Below are 12,390 nucleotides of genomic sequence, written 5' to 3' on the forward strand. Positions count from 1 at the left end.
TTATAAGTTTGACCTGAAAAATCATAACGGAATTATGAATTGCTATAGTTTGTGGAATTATAAATCTTGATTTAACAGACTGATATGGCATCTAGGCTTACTTACAAACTATGGGAAGACATTAGGGTAGGGTTAGGTAGACATTCAACCATTTCTCATGCTGAGAAATAAGGGATAACTTGTCCCGCTATATACAATTTAATGGACGAGGCGTGTAGACTTGTATTTCAGACATGTTTGACAATATTCGGCAGGTCTGATCATTGTAACTTTTTCCACAGTACTTTTGTATGTATGTGAAAGAAAAAAATATCCAATCTTAATGTGTATGTCCTGTACATCAATGTGTAGGGGGACACCAATCACAGTGCACTAACCAGAAACAACCAGTGGGCATGGAAAAGCCTAATGTTCAAATCTTCATTAATATTAAGAAAACCACACCAACCATTCAGGAACTGAATCTGTATTTAGAACAACACTGCAAACCGGTACAGAAATTTAGAAGAAATTAAAGCAAATAAATAAATCTATTTGAGTATATTAAATAAAAATTATTTAGGAGGCACCTCGCTTAGATAATCAATAGTTCATTTGTATCAGTGTATGAATATTTATAATATCTTTGTGTAAGTCTATTGTATCTGTGTGAGGTTTTTCTGCATGTGCAACTGTGTGTCCGTGTGTGTGTGTCTCAGCTCAGGTAGGTGAGCACCACAGACTGGATGGGCTCCCTGCAGACCGGACAAAGTTTGTTCCTCCTCTTCAGCTTGCGAGCGCAGGGATAGCAGGAGATGAGGTGGCCGGTGCGTCCGTGCACGATGCAGCCGTTCTTGGGCCGGCTCTGACAGATGACGCAGGGCTCCAGGCAGCTGGCGGGCAGGTAGGCCTCCAGGCTGTTGAAGCGCTCGAGCTCCGGTGGTACCTCTTCCTGGCTGCAGGGGGCCGCACTAGAGCGGCCGGAGCCTGGGGTGGAGCCCAGGCCGGAGGACGAGAAGGAGGTGGAGGGTTGGGAGTTGGAAATATCCAGGGAGTGCTGTCCGCTACTGTGGCCGGAGCTTTGAGAGTCGGGGGCGGAGCTTTGGGAGTTAGGGGCGGAGCTTTGGGAGTTGGGGGCGGAGCCTTGAGAATCGAAGATAGAGTCTTTGGAGTCGGTGATGAGAGGAGTTTTGGCTCTCTTACCGTCTGGCACGTCTAGCCCCTCCCCCTCCTCAAGGTAGGTGGTGCCAGGTTTTGGGGGCAAAGCCTTGAGGCCAGGGGCAGGGTTACTGGTGTCAGAGTCAGGGAACCAATCAGGTCGAAGCGTCCAGCAGCGGTTGCAATGACGGGGTAGGGGAGGGTTCAGCTCCTCACACTTGGAGCACTTCCAGTAGTCCTGAGAGAGAGAGACGCGCACGCACACACACACAGAGACACACACAGATATGGTCAGATGAATCAGGGAGAGAGAGAAAGAGAACAGAGAGGGTCAGACTGGAGGAGATGGGACCTACTGCCTCTGTGATCTCTGTGTCCTCGTCAAAGTCATCCTCCTCAGCCTCAATGATGGTCACCTCAAACACCTGCGGGGGGGGGTGAGAGAGGGGGGGGGTGAGAGAGGGGGGGGGTGAGAGAGGATGGGGGGGTGAGAGAGGATGGGGGGGTTAAGAGAGGAGGGGGGGGTTAAGAGAGGAGGGGGGGGGTTAAGAGAGGAGGGGGGGGGGGAGGAGGGGGGGGGGAGTGGAGTGAGAACAAAGCAGAGAGGAGCATTAGTCTCACTGCAGTGTTATACTGCACCAATAGAGCAGCCTCTCAATGCTGGACCCCCTGCCCTGCCTGTTTTAGATGTGTCCCTCTTCGACACACCTGATTCAAACGAATGGGTCATTATCATGCTTCTGCTGAGCTTGACGACTCATTCATTTGAACCAGGTGTGTTGGAGCAGAGAAACATCTAGAACATGCAGAGCCGGGGGGCACTGAGGGTCAGGACTGAAAGGCTGCAATAGAGAACGCTTTTATCCATCTATCCCATCACTCCTTCTAGCTTTCTGTTTACATCCATCATCCATGTCATCATTTTAGCCAGTAGGGGGCACTGAATGTATATCCATTCCTCACTCTGTCTTCCATGTTATTTTAGCCACTAGGGGATGCTGTATATGTATCCATCCATCCGTTCTCCCCAAGTGACTTACAAACTGTGTACTGAGCAATATAACCACTAGATGTCAACATCTATACATGGATGCATCCCCCACTCTCTCTCTCCTTCCCCCCGTTAGATCCAGGTGAGTGTGTACCTGGTCTTCATCCCTCTCTCTCTCCTACCCCCCCCCGTTAGCTCCAGGTGAGTGTGTACCTGGTCTTCATCAGAGTTGTCCTCCTCCTGGCTGTACGCGTCAGAGTCCACGGACTCCACCTCAAACTCCACGCTGAAGTTGTCCGAGTCTGAATCAGAGTCCTGGGTCAGCACATCCTCCACCTCACTGGCCAACACACTGGCCTCCTGGGGGAAGGGAGGGTAGAGAGAGGAATGGAGTTAGTAACAAAAGACACAGCAGCCTTGGTTCTTTAACGAAGTCCTGCTTTACATTCAAGGGCTTAGGCCCACTCAGTGCAAGGCTCTGGGGTCAAAGGTCAAGACTCACAGTGTTGCTGTGGACGTCTGAGGACTCGCTGCTGCGGTGATCATGGACCAGCCCTCCAATCACACACCAGGATAGACTCTGGTCAAAGGTCAGGGAGAAGCTGTCTGACTTGTGTCGCTTTCCAGGCTCACACTCCTCCTCCTCTCTGGCCGAACCTGCTCAGGAAGAGAGCGCGCGCACACACGATCATGTAACACATCAACATAAATGAACATGTTAATAAATGTCAGTAACATCTGTGCAGTCATGTGCACACACGCCTCACTCTGACAGACCATGCTGGGGTAAGTTACCCATCTGACCAGAGAACATAGTGAGTGTGTGTGTGTGTGTGTGTGTCTAATCTTCTTTACATGTTCTCCCTATGGTTCTCTATCCCTGAATGGAGCTTGTCAACAGGACTATGCAAATAGACTACATACTGCTTCTCTCTCTCTCTCGCTCTCGCTCTCTCTCCCCCCCCCCCCCCCACACACACACACACGCATGAGTCTCACCAGGTTCTGTGCTGCTCCTCCTCTTTCTCCTCCTCCTCCTTCCACTGTTCTCTGAAGTGGATGAAGAGTGACTGTCCGAGTCGGTTCCCTGGAACACAACAACACTCATTAAGTCACCACACAGGACTGACGCGCACAGCTGAGAGCCAAATATTTGCAAAGCGGCGACAAAAAGCAGTTTTGATCCAAGATGTTGTTCTAGTGTGTTCCAGTGGGGTGTTTGTGTGTTTGTGTTCTTACTTCAGGTCCTCGGTCTGGTTCACTCTGGCTCCTTGGTTCTGTGAAGCCCTTCTGGGAATCTGGCAGGGAGAACCAGGCATGTTACACACACAATATATCTACATTAGAATTTACTGATCGCCCAGTTAGATTCAAAATTCAAACGAGCTTCTAAAGCCCTTCCATACTGCTAACCTGGGTTTTTCACAGCGATGAGGTTTCTGGTGATCATGGAGAAGAGAACTCTTGGAGAGACACACACACCTGGGGTTACAACACTGATGGTTGCTCTCTCGATAACATCCGTTAGATCACATTCACAGAGAGGCACGCCAACCTGAACACTTGTGAGTGCTAACTGGCTGCCACATGGTCTACACACACTTCAAAATCAAATCACACACGCTTCCCAGGGGGCATTAGGCAGCTGTTTCCTCCCCATGGTAACCCCTTGAAACAGGCCTGGGCAAATATAGGAGGTGTGTGTTCTACTGGTCATATGCGTTTGTGAGGTGTGCGTGTGTGTGCGCATGCTGTTGGATTGAGTGAGGAGTGTGTGTGTGAGAGGACTGCATGTGTGCTGTTGGATTGAGTGAGGAGTGTGTGTGTGAGAGGACTGCATGTGCGCTGTTGGATTGAGTGAGGAGTGCGTGTACGTGCGTTAGTGTGAGAGGAGTGTGTGTTCCTTACCGTGGCTCCTTCACAGAGAAGCTGTCGACCCCCAGCACGGCCCCCAGAGGATCGCTGGCACAGTGGACCATGTGTTGCTGCTTCTGGTCGTACAGCTGTTTCTGCACGATGTACTGGCCCAGGTAGAACAGCACCTGCAGGGACACAGACCGGTCAGAACCGGCCAGAACCTGTTAGAGCTACAGCAAGGAGGCTGGAGCGAGGACCAAAACAGCATTGTTAAGAGGGACGAGGCGGGGCCGAGGAAACCAAAACGCCCTGGGTGAGAGGGACATGAATGAAGAACCAAAATGCCAAACGCCTAACCGAGCTCACGCAGACATTCCACTGGCCTACCACAGTAGGCCACAAGCCTGACTCACAGCTGAGTCAGGCTTGAGAAGGACAGGACAGTCATCTAGCATGGCTGGCTGGCTGCACAGTCCAGACTGACTCATCCAGTGAATAACTCATACCTGCTTCCTCTTTCTGGTTGTTACAGCGGAAAATCCTCTGATGCAGTTTACATGTAAACAACAATGAGTTTACACGTACACAACAGCAGGGGTCTGTAACCAACAGGTGAGAGAGAAAGACCGAGAGTGAAAGGGCCAGTCTGAGGAGGACAGACCCCTGAAACTGATTTAATCAGAAATGAGAGTGAAAGACAATTGGACAATTAGCCAACCAGACAGGGTTCACACCCCACTAAGGAATGTAAAATAGTTTCATGTTGTACATTTACGTTAAATTATATTATCCAAAGCACTACCTAAATAGTGCATATAGAAAGAACAGCGGAAGATCAAGAATCAGAAATGCAGAGCTCTACAGTATTTAAGTGGCCAGTCAAAGAACAGTGTGTGTTTTTCAGCCACATCACAAAATAACCAGTATCAAAGCTTGCACTCATCGGCACAAACACTGAAATAACTTATGTGATGCAGCAGTCAGTCACACTGACTTAACTAAACATGCCCAAAGAATGCTGAACGGTCTGAGGGCTTGAAGACTGGGACAAAGATTAAGTAGATTTCTTCACAAGAGAGATAAAGAGTGATTTAATCCAAGGTTAGAGTACACATTCTCTATATACTAGGAGACTTAGTCACGTTCACTAATCTGTCAGCAGGGGACAGTTGTCATAGCTACAGACAGTTAGGCAACAAAAAAATTATGATTACAAAGTCAAATTGATTTGTGCCCAATCACCCAGTACACTCATGGCAAAAGCTTCATCAATGCACTACTGTTAGCTGCAACTGATCTGTTATAGGTTTAGATTATTATTATTTGTTTTGACAGGCTGCTGGGAAACTGTCAAAGAGGAGCAGGGACTACTTGTTACAAATGGCAAACAAACAATATCTACCTCCTTCATGGTGTACAGCTCCTTGTTTGCACCTGCATGTTTTAATATTGAGAGCAGTTCAACTTTGGGTCTCACCTGAGAAGAAAAACAAAAAAAACATTAGATAATGCTTTGATATTTCATTTTGGAGAAATTGTGCAAATAGAAATGCAGGGTTTGTGTGCTGTGGCTGCTTAATTACCAGTTCCTCGTTGTCTGCTGTGTTGATCTGAGAACTGCTCAAACAATTATCAGATGTCATGTTGATTTAGCTGTGAAAAGACAGAAACAAGAAAAATACATTCTAGTTTGCAGTACAGAACTATATCACAAGACGTTTTTACAAAATGACATGCCATGGCAGGACGTCCTGAACGGATAAAAACAAGCTTACCTAATTAAATAGAAGTAGATATCTTATATACAGATCTATACTCCGCAGCTATACATAAAGTGCTTCAGCGTCGCCGGTTACAGGGAAACCACTTCCCGGTCCCCCGCGCATTTAAGTAGGCAGACACAGACATGTCAGGGCTAGCAAGTATGCCGGGTGGGAGATGCGATTGGACGCAGGGGCGGCGCGGCAGGGGAAACTGACATGTCGGAGCATGAAATACAGTGACGTGACTCACCAAGTGGCCAACGAGCGCTAGGTTCCTATTGTGAGTCCTTAACTTGCCGTTGCACCAGGGATTTGCCCGGGCATGTCTGCCTTTCCGAAGGCGCACCGCCCAGCCCTGCCGCCTGCGCGTCTAATCTCACTGTGTATTAACAAACCGAATGAGTGAGTGACACGGGCAGAGTGACTCGCTAATAAACAAAGAAAACAGACGGGCGTTGTGACAGGTGAAGTATCGGACCAGTTGGACTTGATGACGGTAGTTAGTATGGAGCACCGTGGACAAAGCACTGGACAATATGCAAATCACTGGACTAGAGAAGTGGAGTAGCACTTCTTCGCTCCGGCTGAGAGATCCAACTGAGCTAGTTTGACGTTTCTGACAAACAACTAACGATAGTCAACGCCTGGGGACCTAATCTTGTGATATCTTTCGGGACATGTTATGAACTTCGAAAATCTCCCTTTCAAGTGAATAACATTACATTTATTCATTTGCCAGACGCTTCCATTCAAAGCGATGTACAAATACTGCATTAAGTACAGCAGAAGATGAAGGATCATAAGTACATACTAGCTAGTTCTAACGGTGCTTGGTGGTCAGAGTCGAGGAATGGTCAGTATTCACTAGCCACATCGCAAAATAACCACATTTCAAATACCTCTGCCTGGCATGTTGAATTGAGATATTGAATTGTGATATTACTACAGTGCAACAATAGTGTCTCAATTACAGTAATGCACAGTACAGTACAGCTTTGGCAAAGGTTAGCTCAATGCCAGACCTCCATGGCAACTGAAAGGAATTAGTAATACACCACTTAAATATCATATAGCAAGAACATCCAGTTAACTCATCAGGACTTGGCAACCTGTCAGATGTGTCCTTGTCAAATGACTGAGCTTAACGCAGTCATTTGTCATGAACAAGTAGAATGAGTAAACCACAGCTTCGCATTAGCTAGGTAAAGTTAGCTAGCTAGCTAGCAATACTGTACAGCAAATAGGAAATACGTCATGTGGTTAGCCTAATGAACACAATATTAATAACCAACATGACATATAGAATCAAATCTACTCAAAACAATTACGGGTTTGCAACTATTGGAAACTATCTTCATAGCTGGTTTGCTCCCAGTGGACTACAATATAGCTAGCTAGCTCTACTCTATGCCTTCCCCGCCAAACAGTATCTCCATAACAAAGAGATAATGATATTGTAGTCTAGTACTAACGTTAACCAATGAAACATATTTGTAAAATAGCTCAGGGTGATACAATGTGCCCTTCTCTCTTTCGTTGCCTTGCAAAACAATTGTATGTTTACCTGGAGAACAGGACGTTACAGTAACACACAAGCCACGTTTCCTCTACAACATCTAACGGTTAACACAATTAGGAAACTTCGAGGATGACGGGCCTAGTAGCTGTGTAGCCAATAGTAACTCAAAACGTGTCAAACTGAACTACTTTAAGCGTAAATATTCCTCCAAATTGGATATTATAGTTGTTACTAAGATAGCTTTTAAATAATGTGCATGTTAATGTTGAAAAGACTGATATTAATGATATCAGCACAAATTAGTAGCACAGGCTATGAACACTTACTTTGACAATCGTCGTTTGAGGTTGTGTACTTTGTCGCCCCTCGCGGTTGAAGTTTAAACGCTGCACGTGCCGCACGGAAGACATACACATTAGTTTTACTAATAGTGCAGTTACCGTGTAAAGTAGCCCCCGAATGTATACACACACGGTAGGTTATTTATTCCACTCAGGTAGTAAATGCAACGTTCGTTCGTTGTGCTATTTGTCGACTTTACAAAGTTGATTGCCAGGGACTCACTGTTAAGAACCGAGGTGTATCAATGATGAGTATCAATAGGTCAATTAATCAACACATGGTTTCTTGTTCTTCCTTGAGTTTGATTGGCGCGTTGCTGCCAACTTAAACGTGCTTATACTGCCACCTACTGTGCAGGAGTGAGTGGCCAATCACTGCCTACCTACATTTCAACCTACACAAGACTGTGTTCGAATCTACACATTGCCCTACCCTACCCTCCCTATGCCCCCAACCACTGCAACCACCCCAACCATTCTCCAGCCCCATCCAGCCTCCCTGAATTCTCAGCCAACCTTTACCTGTCTACATAATACAATACGCAATGCAACAATACATGCTCTGTCTCCACCAAACACCCCTCACAGGACCCAGTATCATGTCTCCCTCTGACCTTCAGAGTTGCATTCAACCCAGTGTGCCCGATCCTCATCCTGTTCCACCCCTCCTGCCCCCTCATGCTCCCCATCACACATACCGCTTCCCCAACACACCTGCTCACCAGATAAAACCACGAAATGGTTTAATTTGATAGGTCATGTTTCACCATCCATGAGATGATGATGAACAAAAGATTGTTACTGTCGGTATTTCTTGTCTGTAGGCAATCCTAAATATAGAATAGGCCAACATTTTACTGAAGTCACTTGATCACATTAAACTGAGTATGTGATCTTCACATGGTTGCTGTGAAATCTTCCCCAGTCTGTCGCGGACAATGGTTTGTTTGTCCCTGTGGCCTGATTCAACACTTCCACACACTGTTTGATGCATTTGTGCATTCCCACATGCCAACATACATGTAAGGGCATGGGTATCATGCGTTGAAATCACAGGAAAGACAAAACCACAGGTTCATGCTCTAACGTTGTTGTATGCCAAACTTAAACACCAGGAAAATGTAGGGCCTGTGCTGAAATGGGGAGGCTAAAACTCAATGGTTAGAGTACTTGACTACAGATCAAGAAATCAAGAAGTTCTTATACCCCTGTTGTGTAAATTCATTTTGGATAAAATTATCTGCTAAAATTCTTGATTAATACAAGGGTTCTTTCATCAGGAGGAAACCTATTGTTATTTGGTGTCCTCTGAATAATCCACATTAATTTACAGACAAGATACTCACCAGGGTATGAAATAACAGATGACTCTTGGGAGTCCATTAAAATGTCATAATTAAACATTCTTAAGACGTTTGCTATCTAATTCATACCTTTTGCACTTTACAATGTTAAGGAATCTTATTTTGGGGATTTTAACTATAATTTAAAATTAGACCACTTGATATTCACTCCTGAAATGTATATCAAGCCCTACTGACTTGTTCCATTTCCTTCACTGATGTGAATCTGTGGACCTTAGATCTGAATCTGTGGCCCTCTAGTGGTGGTGACCATTATAACTTCCCAGCACCTGAATATACAGACAATATGTTTAATGGGAGCTCATTACTAATGACATCAGCAAACAAATCTACAATTTGGACAATATAGTCTGTCCAATCGTTGCCACTTAGGAGCTACAGGTGATATAATGTACAATAAAGGTGTTCATTTCTTGGATATGTTTAAAACCAACCACTTCAGCTGCCATGTATGTCTCCAAGATACCTCTACCCTGCCCTGTGTTCCCAGGTCTTTACTGATCATCCCAGCCATTTCCGCCCTGCCTGCTGGGGTTCTGTCCAGACTCGTTGAGCCTTTCTCCCTGGTGGTCCCGCACTGAAGCCAGCTCAGCTGATAACACTTATCTGTACTACCTATCACTCCACACAGAGCTAACTCAGACACACATACATGCTCACACAGTTTTTCTTTCTTTTACCTTCACATGCATATACCTGACACACACAAACACACATTTCACACACACTGTTGGCTTTTGTCCTCCTACAGGAATATACATATTAGCAATGGGCTAATCTATTTGAATGTCCACCACCAGCCCAAATGTCATTTTTACAATACGAGGTGAACATAAACTGAATTAGAGGCGAATTGGCTGAACTATTCTGCTTGACAGTATATCTGCTATCAATCTGTCTCGTGTTCTGCCTGTGATGGTTCCCCTGGCTGTCCCAGTTCCTGTTTGTTATGTATGTTCACCTGCCATTCTTTGCAGACCTGTTCCCAGGACAGTGCAGTAGGTGATCATAAAGGATTGAGGATATGGAGAAGGTGATTGTCCCCAAGTGTGTGTTAACCCATGAGACTATGTTGGCTCAGTGCCTGTGCTTCTCTGTTTGGCGAAGAGAATGGATGCTGTTGCTGTTTGTTTGTGTTTGTGTTGATACTTCTGCAAGCAAAGACATATACAGTATAATAATTTCCTTGCAAAGAAAGAGAGAAAGAGAGAGATGAATGAGATTTTGTGCAACACACATTCATGCCTGTATGGTAAGAGATGTTCTCTATCAAATCTTCTCAATCTTCTCCTAAATGCAAAATCACACCCACCCATTAGCAACAAGAAAACCTATGAAATTGCTTCGCGCCAGGTATGCAAGCACCTGAGAAATCTATGCAGGAATCTGATTGAAATCTCAACCAAAACAGAAAACATCCATTATGGCAGAGTTTTCTTTTAATAAAAGTAGCTCCTGCACCCCATCTTAACATTTGCACTGAACCATACACACCTGGGTACCTGCACTCAGGTAATGATTGCTTCTAACGTGCATTACACAACCAAACACCTTTGTGTGGATGTGTAATGCCTCGATGACACCGAACATCATTGTTCCTTGCCAGCACGGTTCACCGGCTCTCGACCCTGCTGCTCTCCCTCTCTCCCACTGCAACCAACACGCTGTGTGTGCGTCTATATTAATGTTTGTCCCTTCTGCGGTTTCCCTATCAGAGAGATATAGGAAGTGCACGCTACCCCGGTGCAGGTCTGAGGAGAAGGGTGGAAAGATAAACAGATAAATACATGTGAGTGGAGGATGGAGGGATGTGTGACAGCATTCTGGTGTTTACCTCTGAGCTTCCTCTCTGAAGCTGAGGGCTCTCTCTTTAAATGCATTCCTCAGGCTATTAGAGAGCTGCGCCACGGAAAGCTACTCCAGATGGGGGTCGGGGAGGACGTGGAAGAGATTGGGAATCTGGCTACATCGTATAAATATCATATGAAATCAATTGCTTTCCAATAGTCAGCTTTGTGTAAACACTGATTCTTATGAGCAATTCTGTCATCAACTCAGTTATGATTACACACAGATGTAAATTTGAAATTGTTTTAATCATCCACAAACACTGTTTGTAGTTGCATGTACCCTCTCTAATTTATTCACTTGAGTGTATTACCTTCAAAGGTATGTAACTTCAAATATTGCAATAGAGTAAAGGAAACTTAAATGTGGCATATATCTACATACAGGGCATTTACATGATTGTGTGTGTTGCAAACAAACATGAAACAGACATGAACAAAAGCTGGAGATGACTCCAGACACAGAAAGGCAAGAACTGTGATCTATTTCCCCTCTAGAAAAATAATGCAACATGCAAGTTTAAGCATTTGATGGTGACACCTCATATAGCAGGGCATGGCAACATGATTCATTTGACCGTTTGTCAAAAGTACGCTAAATAGTTTCAGCATTTCACTCTAGTAGTGAACCTCTCCACAGTCGCTCAAGCTGGCTCTGGACTCCCCATCGCTGTTATTACACTCTGCACTCTGCGCACTGATGCGCCTTTCTCCAAGTGACATTTCAATTCCACCAGTGGATCCGTTGAAGTCCAAGAGACCCTGCAAGTGTTTTATGTAGTCTATTGCTGCACGCAGCGTCTCTACCTTGCTGAGTCGTTTGTCCTCGAACTCTTGGGGTAGATGCTCACGAAGACGCGTATAACCCTCGTTCACGCAGCGCACCCGTTGCCGCTCCCTCTCATTTCGTTTGCGGATGAACGTGGGCTCGAAAGAATAGTCATACATGTCGAGATGCCCGTGAAAGGGAAAATAGGAAAGCCGCCCTGCGAATCTAGGACCATAAACTGGGCCCAGGTAAGTTGCATCTAGGTGAAATGGCGCCAGTCCCAGTGCGTCCTTGTATTGCGCTGCGTGATGCTCCATGGAGAGGCCAAGCGCCAAGGGTCGGACGTATGGGATTCGCTCGAAAAACTGCTCGGCGTGGTGAGACATCTTTTCTCTGAAAAGAACGTATTAATCAGTATTTAGGGTCCTGTGGAAACGATATAAGTATGGTGCTTAATAAAATAGCAACGTTCCAGCCCATCAGACAATTCATTAATGGGTTTTACCTCCTCTGAAGTTCTTCATTATCATCTCTCATCATGAGTTGATTGTTTGTCCGTTCGGTAAAAGACTTTCCTGAACTTTGGTGATGTGTGACCCAGTTGACCAAACCTGCCAATGTGACGAATGTCAACTTTTCTTTTGGTTATAATAGTGGAGGCTGATATGAACTGGGCGGAGATACAGCTTTTTACCACCTCCATGCTCTTATCTCTAAAATAAATAAACCATCTTAGCCTAACGCACTAACTGTAGTTGGCCAGGTGAGAAAAAACAATCCTGGTTTATCGATTTACAAAAGT

General features: G+C 45.4%; 2 protein-coding genes across 5 annotated transcripts; both read right to left on the reverse strand.

Annotated features, from left to right (window-relative positions):
* Positions 1-450: 450 nt before the first annotated feature.
* Positions 451-7,825, reverse strand: mdm2 (MDM2 proto-oncogene). 4 transcript variants are annotated; one of them, XM_062482942.1, is made up of 12 exons: positions 7,737-7,815; positions 7,594-7,653; positions 5,569-5,638; positions 5,388-5,462; positions 4,037-4,170; positions 3,542-3,591; positions 3,368-3,426; positions 3,128-3,215; positions 2,631-2,785; positions 2,342-2,488; positions 1,494-1,562; positions 451-1,375 (listed from the first exon to the last, which is right to left on the reverse strand). In XM_062482942.1, exons 3-12 carry the CDS (start codon positions 5,626-5,628, stop codon positions 695-697), a joined length of 1,518 nt encoding a protein of 505 aa, XP_062338926.1. In that variant the 5' UTR covers positions 5,629-5,638; positions 7,594-7,653; positions 7,737-7,815; the 3' UTR covers positions 451-694. The 4 variants fall into 4 exon arrangements, with proteins under 4 accessions (XP_062338926.1, XP_062338925.1, XP_062338928.1 ...); XM_062482941.1 differs by having other exon boundaries at positions 7,594-7,825; XM_062482944.1 differs by lacking the exons at positions 7,594-7,653; positions 7,737-7,815 and adding an exon at positions 7,313-7,331.
* Positions 7,826-11,076: 3,251 nt separating this feature from the next.
* Positions 11,077-12,280, reverse strand: LOC134037754 (achaete-scute homolog 5-like). Its single transcript, XM_062483263.1, has 2 exons — positions 12,094-12,280; positions 11,077-11,981 (listed from the first exon to the last, which is right to left on the reverse strand). Exons 1-2 carry the CDS (start codon positions 12,126-12,128, stop codon positions 11,438-11,440), a joined length of 579 nt encoding a protein of 192 aa, XP_062339247.1. The 5' UTR covers positions 12,129-12,280; the 3' UTR covers positions 11,077-11,437.
* Between the last annotated feature and the right edge of the window lie 110 nt (positions 12,281-12,390).

The sequence above is a fragment of the Osmerus eperlanus genome, chromosome 17 (assembly GCF_963692335.1).
Source record: "Osmerus eperlanus chromosome 17, fOsmEpe2.1, whole genome shotgun sequence".
NCBI lineage: Eukaryota > Metazoa > Chordata > Actinopteri > Osmeriformes > Osmeridae > Osmerus > Osmerus eperlanus.